This window comes from Podarcis cretensis (assembly GCF_951804945.1).
Source record: "Podarcis cretensis genome assembly, chromosome: 2".
Lineage (NCBI taxonomy): Eukaryota > Metazoa > Chordata > Lepidosauria > Squamata > Lacertidae > Podarcis > Podarcis cretensis.
The window spans coordinates 2,637,483-2,651,911 of record NC_137171.1 but is presented as its reverse complement, the minus strand read 5'-3'; the positions used below and the strand labels follow the sequence as shown (position 1 = coordinate 2,651,911).

The window sequence follows — 14,429 nt, the reverse complement described above, 5'->3', positions numbered from 1 at the left end:
CGGGCAGGGGTACCTTTACCTTTACCTATTCCAGTTACTGAAAATAAAATAAAAAAGTAGGTCACCACCAACAGTGAAAAAATGGTTAGCAAAAAAAAAAATTGGAAGGTAGAAATGATGTATAAATTTATATACATTCATTAGACTGAGACTATCTTGACAAGAGAAAATTTTAACGACAAGTGGAATCCTCTAATTGAATTTATGAAGAATAAATATAACATAAATGACAATGGCTAGAATAGCTTCTCTGTGTGGTAGGTGTGTGTGTGTGTGTGTGTGTGTGTGTGTGTGTATCACAGTGTGTATGCATTTAATTATTTGTTGTAATGACTGCATATTCTTGAGATTTAATAAAGTATAATGATTTTTTTTAGTGGTCAGTACAGTTCCCCATTCTTATACATTGCCTTTTACCTTCTCTGAGTGATATAGCTTAGAACCTCTGACCATACTGTTTTGTTTTTAAACTGTTTTAATGTACATGCTCTTTCTTCTTCTTCTTTTTTCCCAAGGGGAAATTATAAAGCAAGATGCTTATACAAATTCCAAAGATATTGGTGAGAATGTTGGCAATTTGCAAAGTGACCATGTATAGTTGATAATACTTATCCAATCTTTCCTGCAGAAAAACAGCAAAACCAAGCCATGGCTTAGTGCAGGGATGCTAATCTGTGTCTTCTTTCCTTGCGTATTTTAATTAAGCGTGTCTTGATGCTCTGATGCTCTAGTGCTGTGATGGAATTGTTTTTGTGTATTGTAATGATATATGGATTTTATAGTTGATGTCATAGTTGTACTTTTAATCAGCTCAAAAAGCTTTCTGACTTAACAGATAAATGAAGTAAAACAACATAAAATGTTTAAGACATTTTTGCATCAAGGAATGCTTAATTTCCCACAGGGGTGGATCTACCATGAAATTAATGAAGCTTCAGCTTCAGGGACCCTCATCCCGGAGGGGCCCCAGAAGTGACTTTAGTCCACATTGCTTAAAATTTTGGCTCTCATATGCCCAGTTTGTGGAGGATGTGGTGTGTGAGCTGACTCAGCTCCCTTGTGGCAACTTTTGTGGTCCTTTTGAGCCACCACACTTGCACATGTCAGCAACAGGAAGTGGTGGATTTATCTGTGAGATCACAAAGCAGCTGCTTTTGTGCCATCAGCTGTGGAGGTTGCCTCCTTCTGCCCTTTCAAGCCACTGCACTTGTGCATATCAATAGGAGGAAGGTTTGGGTTGATCTTCGGGACTTCAAAGAAACCTCTGGCATTTCCCATGCCTTCTGGTAGGCAGGTGGCTGGGTCACCCACCCCACTTTTAAAGCAAAGCATAGCATCATAATGTTCAACTGGACTGTGTGAGCCATGCGCAGGAACTAGAGAACCAGGTTGTTGGGCTCAGGCCCAGTGGACTCTTTCTCTTGCTTCTGGATGTGAAGCTGGAGGGAGCTTTGGTTTACTTGGCCATAGCTGCTGTCCCTTCTTGGGCTTTGTTGAGCCAAGTGATGCAAAGTGTGGGGTGGTGGATAAACATGACAACTTGGCATTGGTAGCTGTAAGGTTGCTTTTCACGGAACCATCAGCCTTCACCCAGCTGACACAGGGCTCAGCAGATGGATTGCTGAGCAGAGCAAGATGGTCTGAGCATAAAAAAGGTAAAGGTAAAGAACCCCTGACAGATAAGTCCAGTCGTGACTGACTCTGGGGTTGTGGCACTCATCTCGCTTTACTGGCCGAGGGAGCCAGCGTACAGCTTCTGGGTCATGTGGCCAGCATGACTAAGCCGCTTCTGGTGAACCAGAGCAGCGCATGGAAACGCCGTTTACCTTCCCGCTGGAGTGGTACCTATTTATCTACTTGCACTTTGACGTGCTTTCAAACTGCTAGGTTGGCAGGAGCAGGGACTGAGCAATGGGAGCTCACCCCATTGTGGGGATTCGAACCGCCGACCTTCTGATCGGCAAGTCCTAGGCTCTGTGGTTTAGACCACAGCACCACCCGCGTCCCTTTTGGTCTGAGCATATAACCACCCAATAGAGCATGAGACTCTTAATCTCAGGGTTATGGGTTTGAGCTGCACATTAGGCAAAAGTGTCCTTGTGGTCCCTTCCAATTCTGTATATATTTGGCATTTCTGCCCTGGCTACCAGTTTGTTTCTGGGCTCAATTCAAAGTGCTGACTTTGAGCTATAAAGTCTTACGTGGCTCAGGACCCCAGTACCTTAGGGACTGGTTTTCTCTGCATGAACTATCCCAGACCATACGTTCATCATCTGAGGCCCTGTTCTGTATGTCCTCCTCCAAGGGAGGTGTAGAACGTGGAGACATGAGACAGGTCCTTTTCGGTGATGGTCCCTGCTTGTAGAATGCTCTCCCCAGGAGGTATGCCTGGTGCCATCATTGCCTGTTTTAAGCACCAGGCAAATGCCTTTTTTTTCCACCCAGGCCTTTGACTCTTAATTTGGAAGATGATTAGGTCTGTGGCCTCCTTTCAAAATGTTCGTTCCTTTTGTAAGGTAAAAGGTAAAGGTAAAGGACCCGTGGATGGTTAAGTCCAGTCAAAGGCGACTATGGGGTTGCGCTGCTCATCTCGCTTTCAGGCCGAGGGAGCCAGTGTTTGTACACAGACAGCTTTCCGGGTCATGTGGCCAGCAGGACTAAACCACTACTGGTGCACAGAGGACTGTGATGAGTGCCAGAACGCACAGAAACACCGTTTACCTTCCTGCCACAGCAGTACCTGTTTATCTACTTGCACTAGTGTGCTTTCGAACTGCTAGGTTGGCAGGAGCTGGGACCGAGCAACAGGAGCTCACCCCGTCGTGGGGATTCGAACCGTCGACCTTCTGATTGGCAAGCCCAAGAGGCTCAGTGGTTTAGACCACAGCACCTTTAGTGTGGTGGATACATCTATATATAAGGATGAGCATTTTAAGTTCTGGCTTTATTCTTTTTAAATTTGGTTTCATTGTTTCTTGTTATTCCTATTCTTACATTAAAAGACACTTTGAGACACTTCTTCATAAAAGGTGGCAAATATGTCAGTAATGAATGATGATAATTCCCGCAATTGTATCTGTTGGCACTAGCTGTTCGAAACTTAGCCCTCTCTATCAAATTTCTCTCAGTAAGGTAAGAAGGGATTCAAGAATGACAGTAAATGAGCACAGATCTTCACAACTGAATTGGTGCCTGAATAGTTAGAAGTGAAGTCAATATGGAATCAACACATATAGTCTCCAGTGTTATGCATTCTTACGTGGGTGTAAATCCCCAGTGACTTCAGTAGGGTTTCCTCCTGAGTAGATGTGCATAGGATTGTACTATTTTCAAAGAGAGGCTCAATAACAGCTGTTAAAAGAGACGTATCTACAAACAAAACAGAAAAGCAGCTGTACGAGGTCACCTGTGAAGTCCAAGGCCATGTGGTGGGGGGAGCCCCTGCTGCAGCTCCTCCCCGTGGTCCCTTCACCACGTCTTTCCAATATTGGCTTTATTTTTTTATTGATGCACTGATGATGGTGATGTACAAGCAGAACATGTTAAGTGGAGGCAAACAGGCATTCCTACATCAAGCTGCAGACCCCTAGAGAGTAACTTGTGAATCCTGGTCTCCAGGGGTTGTTGCCAACTAAGTTCCACTCAGAGTAGACCCACTGAAATTAACATGCCTAGGTTTAGTCATTTCCATCAATTCCAGTGGACAGGGCCAGCCCAATGCATTTTGGCATCTGAGGTTGACTACAAAATGGCGCCTACCTCCCCACCAGGGAAGATCTATACTAATAACAAGGGGGGAAAGAAAGAGCTACATCGGGATCTGCTGCCCCTGTGGATCCTGCCACTTGAGGCAGTCACCTCACGTTGCCTCATGGGTGGACCGGCCCTGGCAGTGGGTCAATGCTGAGCAGGACTAACATTTGATATAACCCCATATTCATTTATGACTGCTATATGCCGCCCTATAGCATAGTTTTCTGGGTGGCTTGTAAGAAATAGGTTAAAAAACAATTTAAATACAAAATAAGACATAAAACCATAAAAGAAAAGGGAATAGAACCCCAACAGCAATAGAACTAAACTGAAACCCACTGTGTTCCTAAAGTTAAAGCACAGATTTTTTTAAAATGGAGATCTAGAATACCTATTTTTAAAGCCACCCCCATTTGCTCCCACAATTTCAGTTAACCTCAGCCAGTGGCGTAGTGTGGGGGGTGCAGGGTGTTATTCTAAAGCAGCAATGCTGCAGCAAGCAAAGGCTCCAGCAGCTCAGTCAGCTGCTTGTGGCTGCAAAGCCAGACAGGATGTATGTGACTGTTGCCATGCAAACAAAGGGGCAGTCCATTCTCCTTATTGAGCACAGGATGTGAGCTCAGTGTGTGTCATATGTCATGTGCCACATCTGGTCCCTGAAGCATCCCACCCAACCTGGACTATGGTGGAGTCGTTGGGAACCAGCAGCTGATGACTCACAGACTAGAACCAGTCTACAAACCACCACTTACAGCAGCACCGTTGTATAGTACAGTAAGTAATGTGCATACAAAATGTATTTTTTAAAAAGAAAATAATGGAAACGTAAATGGGGCAAAGCAGAACATATGTGAAAAGAACATAGGCGGGAAATTGTCTGGGATTATGCATGATTTGTGGGGTGGGGGCAGATGCACTCTGTGTTATTCTAAAGCAGCAATGCTGCAGCAAGCAAAAGCTCCAGCAGCTCAGCCAGCTGCTTGTGGCTGGAAAGCCAAACAGGAAGTATGTGACTGTTGCCATGGAAACAAAGGGGCAGTCCATTCTCCTTATTGAGCACAGGATATGAGCTCAGTGTGTGTCATATGACCTGTACAGGATGTACATGGGTGGAGTTCGGAGTTTCTCTCTGTTTGTTCAAGAGAGCAGACATGTTTTCTCTGTACTGAAGTGAAAGACAGGAATAAAACATGTAGATACATTTCTGTCTGTGTCTGATTCCCCTCCCTGGGGATATGCTGGAGAACAGGGAGGAGGAGAAGCAGTTTGGTGTGTTTTTCTCACAGCCTGAGGAAAATCGCCGGAACGGACCTCGTGTGTTTTTCCTACCGGGAGTCGCCGGAGGGAGGTCGAAAGAATTCAGCCGGTGCCTGGAGAGATAGGCACATACCTCTGACCGGCCCTGAATTCCGACATTGGTAGCAGAGGATGGTTGCTACGAATCAAGGAGACTGTATTCATCCCTCTCCATGGAAGCCTGAGATGGAGGCTGATTCTCTGCAGCCAGAAGCTGACCAGAAGAAGCTGAAAGCCAAGCTACGGAGCCCAGGAATGAGATTTTCGGGCTTAAGAGTGTGAATGCAGATGGATTAATTCTCTGCTTCATGGGAGCAACGTTTGGGAAAAACAGCTCCGAGAGAGAAGAGTCTGCATTCCAAACATTCCTGTGGTTTTTCCTGTCCAAGGAAAGGAATGTGGTTGCTTAGCAACGCAGGCCAGTTTCAAGATAAGGGCTGGAAGTCAGGCTATGCCCAGGGAGACAAAAACAGCTCGTGTTTAGACTAGGCCTTTACAAAGGAACTGTTGAAAGGGGACTTTCCAAGCGGCCAGTGTTATTGCTGCCAGGTGCACAGAGTGTAAACAAGCCAGCTATTGGATTTTAGAGGCTTGTGTTTGAGAGTCAATGCAAGGACTCAAAATGGATGCCAAGAAGGGAGTTTTGCCTTCTCCAACCCTCTTGACCAGTGACAATTATGCATCTTGGTCTATTAAGATGAAGGCCTTGCTGCAGAATCAGAGACTGTTTGGGGTGATTGAGAACCCCATCCCTGCAGCACCAACGCCTGTTTGGGAGTCACAGGATATGAAGGCCAGAACCGCTATAATTCTGTGCGTGTCAGATTCGCAGCTTATTCATATACAAGATTTAGAGCACGCGAAAGATGTTTGGGACACGCTGAGAAGGACACATCAGAGAGATGCAGGTTCTTCAGCGTTGCTGTATTTTGAAAAGCTGACTAATCTGAGGCTTGCGCCTGATGGAGATGTTCAAGCGCACCTGACGGAAATGAAATTTCTGCGTCAGCAGATGGTGGAACGCAATTTCCGTCTGCAGGAGGAAGTGTTTTGCTTCATGGTGATCAACAGCCTGAATCGGACTTACAAAACGGTTGCCAGTCAGCTGGGGTCCCTCCCAGCAGCTCAGTTAACTTCGGACAGGGTTTTGCCGTGGTTCTGAACGAACAGGACAGACTTGCCGCCCTGGAAGTCAAGGACAGGGGGAGTCAAGAACGGAGTTCTAACACCCCCACTGCTGTAGCTACTGGAGGAGACGCTGTAGCTTTGAACGTTGTCCGATGTTTCAATTGTGAACAAACTGGGCATCTTCAGCGGAACTGTAAGAAGCCACGTCAGAACAGAGGAGCCAAGGGAAGCTCCACGAAGTCTGAGGCGTCAGGCAGAAGTCATGCCAAGTCACAGGCGAAGCCTGCAAAGGCTTTGATGTCCCTAAAAGCCACACCACAAGTGGGGAATTCCTTCGTTTTAGACACGGGAGCGACGGTTCACATGACCCATCGCAGGGATTTGTTTTCGTCGTTTAAGAAGCAAAGCTTCGTTGTACAACAAGCCAACGGTCAAGAGCTGGAAGCCACCGGAATTGGGACTGTGTATCTTAAAAGTCTGAACTTGACTATAAACAATGTTTATTTGGTTCCAGAGTTGAAGTACAATCCGCTCAGCGTTTCGCAGATTGCCAAGAAGGGACTAAAACTGTCCTATGATGATCAACACTGCGAGATCTACAAAGATGGAGAGTTGTATCTTTCTGCCAAAGAGAAAGATGGACTGTATTTGTTGACTTTTGATCAAAGTGATTACATGGAATGTAATTCTTGTGATTCTAACATGATTTCTTTTGCAGGTGTAGCCAAGAAGAACGCCAAGCAGGTCACCTCGAGGGTCGACAAGGCATTTCAGCGGGTGTATGCTGATGTGATTGGTCCTTTAGCACCATCTAGAGGCAATGCAAAGTATTACCTAATATGTGTTGATTCTTTTACAGGTTTTGTCTGGATTTATCTTTTGGAGAGACCGAAAGAAGCCTTAGAAAGGTTTAAAGAGTTTTGTAACAAGGTTAAAAATATGCATGATGCTGACATAGATTGTCTTTGCACAGATGAGAAGTCAATTTTTCTCTTACAGGATTTCCAGAGGTTCCTGAAGAAGAAAGGGATAAGACACAAAATTGCAGCTTCCGAAGAAGCTTGGAACAGATGTGTCTGTGTTAGAGTGAACAAAGAATTGCAAAAGGGAATGCATGCGCAATTGCTTAGTTCACATCTGCCACATGAGTACTGGGCTGAGTCGCTAATGTCATTTTGTTATACGTGGTTGAGAAAGTTTTCAAATGAATTGGGAAGTTCTCCTTTTGAGAAACTGTTCCACAGAAAACCTTCTGTTGCCCATTTCAAGGTTTTTGGGTCTCATGTGAGGACAGAAGCTCCAGGTGGAGTAAAGAATGCCAGAGGCATTTTTGTGGGTTATGAAAAGGGTCTCTACAGAGTAATTTTGTCTGAATCTGGTAAGGTGATTCTCACAAAATTTCTAGAGAGTGCTCCTGAACAGGAGCGAGTGATTGTTCACACATTTCCCACAGGTGGTGATGATGATTCTGATGATGATGATGATGATGTTGATCTTATTGAGTTCAGTAGTACTGATGATGACAGCGATAGCTCAGACAGCTCAGTTGTCACAGTCATTGAGAGGAAATCTCACGTAATGACTAGACCCTCAGAAGAGGAGGATGAACCACTGATTAAACTTAGTACTGGTTCTCCAGAGAGTTCAGAGGCTGAACCAGAAAGCAAAGAAGAGCAGCACCTCTTACGTAGGTCTGAGAGAGCAACGAAGGGTGTACCACCCAAGAGGTATTCAAAAGAGTTTGCCAACCAAGCTATTGCATGTGTTGCTGTTGTAAACGACCAAGGTCAAATTGAAGCTGTGTCTGAGTCAGAGACAAAGGCACAACAGAGAGTTGCTAACCAAGGTAATGCAAAAGCACTCATTCCTTGGAAGTCACACAACCAGAGAGGTACATTGGTAAAACCAGTGGCGTGTAGTTCCAAGGGTGGAACTGAAACAACAGGGGAGTGTTATAAGTATAACAACTGTTTGTTTTCTTCTCTGGATGACGCTTTGCTCGCAGCACGCATTGATGCTTTAGGGGGAGTATGTTATTCTAAAGCAGCAATGCTGCAGCAAGCAAAGGCTCCAGCAGCTCAGTCAGCTGCTTGTGGCTGCAAAGCCAGACAGGATGTATGTGACTGTTGCCATGCAAACAAAGGGGCAGTCCATTCTCCTTATTGAGCACAGGATGTGAGCTCAGTGTGTGTCATATGACCTGTACAGGATGTACATGGGTGGAGTATGGAGTTTCTCTCTGTTTGTTGAAGAGAGCAGACATCTTTTACTGTTTGACTGCTGAAGACAGGAATAAAAAACATGTAGATACATTTCTGTCTGTGTCTGATTCCCCTCCCTGGGGATATGCTGGAGAGCAGGGAGGAGGAGAAGCAGTTGGTGTGTTTTTCTCACAGCCTGAGGAAAATCGCCGGAACGGACCTCGTGTGTATTTCCTGCCGGGAGTCGCCGGAGGGAGGTCAAAAGAATTCAGCCGGTGCCTGGAGAGATAGGCACATACCTCTGACCGAGCCTGAATTCTAACACAGGGGGGGCTGGCCGCACCGGGTGCAACATCTGGGGGTTAGGGTTAGGGGGCGCAAATCCACGGGTTAGGGGGCGCAAATTACTTGCCTTGCCCCAGGTGCTGACAACCCACACTGCGCCACTGACCTCGGCTGGAAACACCCAACTCTCTTCTTTGTGCATGTTTAAGTTGTTGAGCTAAACGGGTACTAAATACGCTAACCGGGTACTAAACGAAGCAGCAGTTACTTCCTCTTCTGTCTTTGTGGTCGTGTGCAAATGAAGGGCAGAGCAAGGGGACAGGGCCGGATGCTCTTTTTCCCCCACAGAGGAAAATGAGCTCGTGACTGATTGCTAGCATAAAGGGATTGACCTGTTGATCACGGCCAACCAGTTGGACATCCCTGCACTAGATGATCCTTGGGGATCCTTCCAACTCTACAATTCTATGATTCAGCATGGAACTTCTAGTTTTGGTGGCAGGCCTGTGTTTTTCTTAACAGGTAGCTTTGCTACACAGGAAACAACATGGTGTGTGTGTGTGTGTGTGTGTGTGTGTGTGTGTGTGTGGTTTTTACCATTTCATTAAAAGGATAATCACGCTGTAATGGTCTCTACTCATTTGGTTCTCCTGAAGTGTTCAGTGTTTTTACAATAATGTCCTTCAAGCAGAACAATAGGGCTGATTAACCGGAAATGAAACATTATGGACCACACACCCAGCTGAGCTTGATGGCTTGTTATTAACTAGTGATGTGCCCCATCAAGGGAGCAGATGGCCCAAGGTGCATTGCTTAACATGCCATTTTCAGCTCCATTGTCAGGCTCTCAACATAGGAGAGCCATCTTGCCTCAGGGTGAAGCACAACCAACAGAGACAAGCCAGGAAACTGGCGTTTGTGTATATGAGTGAGGCACTGCAACAGAGTGGTCCAGTGTGGCGTTATTCTGTTCAGGGTTCCAGTCACTCCATTCCATCCCTTCTCCTGCTAGAGTTCTTCTCTCCACCCGCTTAATTCAGCATTCCATGCCTACTGAGCATGCTCAGTCCTCATTGGGCTGTTTTTGATCCACAATTCATTTTTCAGTTTCTTTTTTGTGGAATGGGGTTTGGACACATATGTGCCCAATTCAGCTACCACATTATCACAGCAACTGAGTGATTTCACTGGTGTAAATGCCATTGGCTCCATTTCTCCCTAGCAGTCCCTCACAAGGTAATGATGGGAGTGGGCTGCCCTTTGATGGATGACCCAGAGAGCCCTGCAAGGTTCTGCTTCCCCCTTACTCATTTCCCCCTTCCCTGTGCTTCCATTTCACCCTCCAGGCTGCGCTACATGGTGAAACAGTTGGAGACGGGAGAAGTGAATCTGGTGGAGCTGAAGAAGAACTTGGAATATACTGCTTCATTGCTGGAAGCTGTCTACATTGATGAGACCAGGTGAGGCTGTGGGGCTCGTGTGTCTTGCCTGACCCCTTTTCCAGAGAGGACCCAGAAATAAGCACTGAGCTAGCCACTGGTTAAAGTGCAGAGCCTGCAAGTCTAGGGAGACCGTTTCAGAAGCTCAGGTGGGTGTTTTCAAGATGGTGTCAGGGCTAGTGTTTTGCATACTGAAACAGTTCAGTAGTGTTGGGACCTGACCCTGAGTCAGATGAGATCTCATGAGGAGAGGCAGTTCCCAGTAGACCCCAGTACATGCTGGGAGCAGGAATAGTTATGACTCCCCTCTAGTACTGACTCTGGGATTGCCACTGTAAAGAGCACACTATCCTTGGGCCCCACTCATTTATAAACCCTTTCCCTGTGCCCAAATCTCACCTATCCCACAGGACTCAGCACCTCCCCCAAGCTAATCTCATGGGCTACACAAAGCATCTCTAATTCGCAGGGTGTCTCTGGAGGCTCAGGAGAATTTGATCTTACCCTCTTCCCTACCTCAATTTGTTTCTGCATAAGGAATAGCAGACCTTTACAGCCTGTTGGAAGCTATTCAGTTTAGAGAACTTAGGAGGAAATAAGTGCAGCCTGTTGAACTGGCCAGTGAAGCATCCCTGAAACTGAATCTTGTAATCACAGCTTTTACAAAAGTCAGAATTTTATATGCCAGAATTTGGCCAATTTCCAGATTATTTCTCTTCCTCTTCCCTTTCTCCTTCTTCCTCATTATCCCTCTCAGTTTTAACTGCAGTACTGCTTCTCTTTGCAGTGCCTTTCTCACTAAAACACTCACTGCTCCTCGCTGCTCATTTTTCCTGTTCCAGGCAGATCTTGGACACGGAAGATGAACTCCAGGAGATCAAGTCGGATGCAGTTCCCTCTGAGGTGCGGGACTGGCTGGCCTCCACCTTCACGCAGCAGACCCGCGCCAAGGGACGTCGATCTGAGGAGAAGCCCAAGTTCCGCAGCATTGTGCATGCTGTTCAAGCTGGCATCTTTGTGGAGAGGTCTGGACGGAGTGCCGTGTGTGTGTGTGTGTGTGTGTGTGTGTGTGTGTGTTGTTACAGGGCTGCCCCAGATTGGGGCGGTCCTCCATCTGCTTCATGCATTGGCCTAGCACATTGGCCCAATGAGTGGGTCCTGCCCCACAACTGCGCCTTGTTGGTGACTATATCAGGGTGCCCTGGCTATCATTTGGAAAGGGAAGGAGTAAGAAGGACCAGGGGCTCAGCTATACAGCTGCAAATAAAATGTTTTAAGTGTGTTGTATTATGCAATATACAAATGTGACACTAGATGGCAATGGTGAGTTATGACAAATTCAGTATAGTTTTCAAAACATTTTTTAAAAAAGCATTTTCACAGCATTTTTTATATGTGGGTAGATTCCACCTGGGTTGAGCAAGCAGGAGCAGGAGGTGGAAGGCAGCAGACCCAGATAGATATAGTAAGGGCAAAGATAACATAGAACTGGGGTGGGGAACATGAGGCCTTGTGGACCAAATGCATCCCTCCAGTCTTCTCTGTGCGGCTATTGGAACTCTCCACTGGCAACGCCAGTTCTCCTTTGACCACACTCTTCACCAGCTCTGCTTCACACCCCCTTCAATTGTTTTGCCTGGCTGGAGCCTGACCTTGAGCTGTGAGAACGCCTCTTCTTTCCCTGGAAAGAGGACCGAGAAAGGCAACACGTACAGCCATTGACCCACCCACTTTTAGCCCTGGCCCCCAGGCTGAAAAAGGGGCTCCCCAACCTGATCTATAAGGTGCAAAGATTGAAAGTCAAGTTCCATTTGAATTTCCTGGGTTTGGAAGGATTGAGGACTGCTGGCCTGGTATGTAAGGAGAAAGGGTCTTGGATGCAGTATTTTATCCAGCACTCACACATCTGGATACTCAGTGGGGTTTGGGAGGTGTCTCTATGGGGATGCAGTCCAGATGTTCCATGGAGAGCCTGACCTGCTGTTATCTGCTCTGTAGGATGTTCCGTCGGACTTACACGGCGGTGGGGCCGAACTATTCTCCCTCTGTCATCAACTGCCTGAAGGTAATGCAGCTCTATTAGGGGGATGCTGGACTTACTGCCCAATCCTGCCCATGTCTACTCAGAAGTAAGCCCACTGAGTTTAAGAGGGCTCACTCCCAGGTAGGTGTGTGTAGGATTGCAGCCTTAACTTCGTTTGCTTCCTTCCTTGACGTGATGCTTCTGCACCTGCCCCAACCTCTCAAGCTGGTAGTTATTCACTCTGCTTTCTGGGGGGCAAAAAATTAGAAGGCTGGTATTCATGCTGTGGGTCCCAGCACAAAATGGCTGCCATGAACAGCAAAAAGAAGGAGTCCTGATGGTACTCTATTCCAATGGACACTGTCCCAAAAAAGGCACTGATTGTTTATACCCTGACCCATTTTCTGTGATCAAGTTGCATGAGTCAAGGAAACTTTCCTAGCTTTCCTCCTTTGTTTTGCCATAACTTTTTAAAAGAGAGACACTGGAGCTGAAAGCGGTGGTTTTTTATCAGGAATTAATGGCCTATAATCTTGTTGGATGTGTAGGGGACCAGCTACAGCTCATCACTGCAAAAGCAAAATGCTTTTTGCACAGGCTTAAAGGAACTCTTTGTGGCAATACTTTTTGTTCAACATACTCCAAAGTTGAGAGATGGAAGGTTTCCTTTCTTCTGATGCTCATCTTTCTCCATCCTGTACCAATTAAGTGCACTATGCTCAGGACATAGTCCTCCTTTTTTACATTTCTTTTTTGGCTTTTCTTGTGTAGACTCTTGACCTTTGGTTTTTTGACGTCTTTGCGCTGAATAAGGTGAGCGAGGACCATGCCTTGCGCACGATTGTCTTTGAACTGCTCACCCGCCACAACCTCAACAGCCGCTTCAAGGTAAGAAATGGCATGTGTATAATCACAGCGTTGTTGTTATGATGATGATTTATTAAAGGGCTATTCCACACCCCTCCTACAAAATAAAGACTCCAGGTCACCAAACAAGCAGCTGCCCTGAGCTCCAGAGCCCGAAAAGGAAAGCTTCTTCCAAGCCTGGGATGTTCTGTATTTAAAGGAAGTGGTCTTTTTGTTAAGGGGGCCCCTTTTTAAGAGCAGGTCATTCCTCATTCTGGAACGCCCCAGCCCCTTAGGACAGAGCAGATGCCCTTGAAGTTCATGCTGCCATCGGGCATGAGGGTCATTTCTTATTTCAGACACATTCTGTTTTTCAAGAGGTTAGTGATGGGATAGTGGAGGACTCACATGCATTCTGGACAAGGAATACGACCACCCTGGGATCTTCCACTTTTAAACTGTCTCTTTGCCAGTGTGTGTGTGTGTGTGTGTGTGTGTGTGTGTGCTGGAATCTTAAGTGAAGACTGGAGGGTTCTGCATCAGAGCATAGATGTCAGCCTGTGACTTTTTTTTGTAAGGATGGGTCCCACACTGCATGCAAAAGATCCCCGGTTCCATCCCTGGCACATCTAGGTACTGGGAAAGAGCCATGCCAGAGACCCTGTGGGAGCTAGGCAGTCAATGGGAGTGGGTGGTGCTGTTGTCTAAACCACTGAGCCTCTTTGGCTTGCCAGTCGGTGAGCTCCTGTTGCTCTGTCCCAGCTCCTGCCAACCTAGCAGTTCAACCTAGCACACTAATGCAAGTAGATAAATAGCTACTACTATTAGCGGGAAGGTAAACAGTGTTTCCATGCACTCTGGCACTCGTCATGGCGTCTTGTCACACCAGAAGCGGTTTAGTCCTGCTGGCCACATGACCGGAAAGCTGTCTGTGGACAAACGCCAGCTCCCTTGGCCTGAAAGCGAGATGAGCATTGTAACCCCATAGTTGCCTTTGACTGGACTTAACCGTCCAGGGGTCCTTTACCTTTTACCATACGGAGTTAGATGGACTTCCTAGGTATGAGACAGCGTCCTATATCCTTGACTACTCCCAGTGCTTTTTCCTCCCAGGGGTACGCAGGGGTACGCATATCCCTAAACATTTTGTGAATCTATGTTTGGCCTCATTGAGGGGCAGTATTTCAATATGAGTAGGAAAATGAGAGTACTAAACATTTTTTCTAGAAAAAAAGTACTGACTACTCCTATCCCCAAAGCTTGCCCGGAGCTACATTGTTAACCTTTTCATTTATCTCTAGATCCCCACAGTGTACCTCATGACCTTCCTTGATGCGCTGGAGGCTGGTTACGGGAAATACAAGAACCCCTATCACAACCAGATACACGCTGCTGATGTCACCCAGACGGTGCACTGCTTCCTGCTTCGCACGGGCATGGTGGTGAGGGCACCATGCG

At 46.5% G+C, this 14,429-nt stretch overlaps 1 protein-coding gene across 8 annotated transcripts in view; it reads left to right on the top strand.

The window, feature by feature from the left end:
• PDE1B (phosphodiesterase 1B) overlaps positions 1–14,429 on the top strand; it is a 134,016-nt gene that overhangs the window by 105,358 nt on the left and 14,229 nt on the right. For 7 of the 8 annotated variants that reach the window (XM_079967833.1, XM_079967829.1, XM_079967828.1 and 4 more), the window contains 5 exons: positions 10,010–10,123; positions 10,945–11,127; positions 12,101–12,167; positions 12,897–13,013; positions 14,273–14,413. In XM_079967833.1, coding sequence (XP_079823959.1) covers positions 10,010–10,123; positions 10,945–11,127; positions 12,101–12,167; positions 12,897–13,013; positions 14,273–14,413 — 622 coding nt within the window. Of the gene's footprint in view, positions 1–1,267; positions 1,287–10,009; positions 10,124–10,944; positions 11,128–12,100; positions 12,168–12,896; positions 13,014–14,272; positions 14,414–14,429 lie in introns of those variants that run through there. The other variant, XM_079967835.1, reaches the window with a different exon arrangement.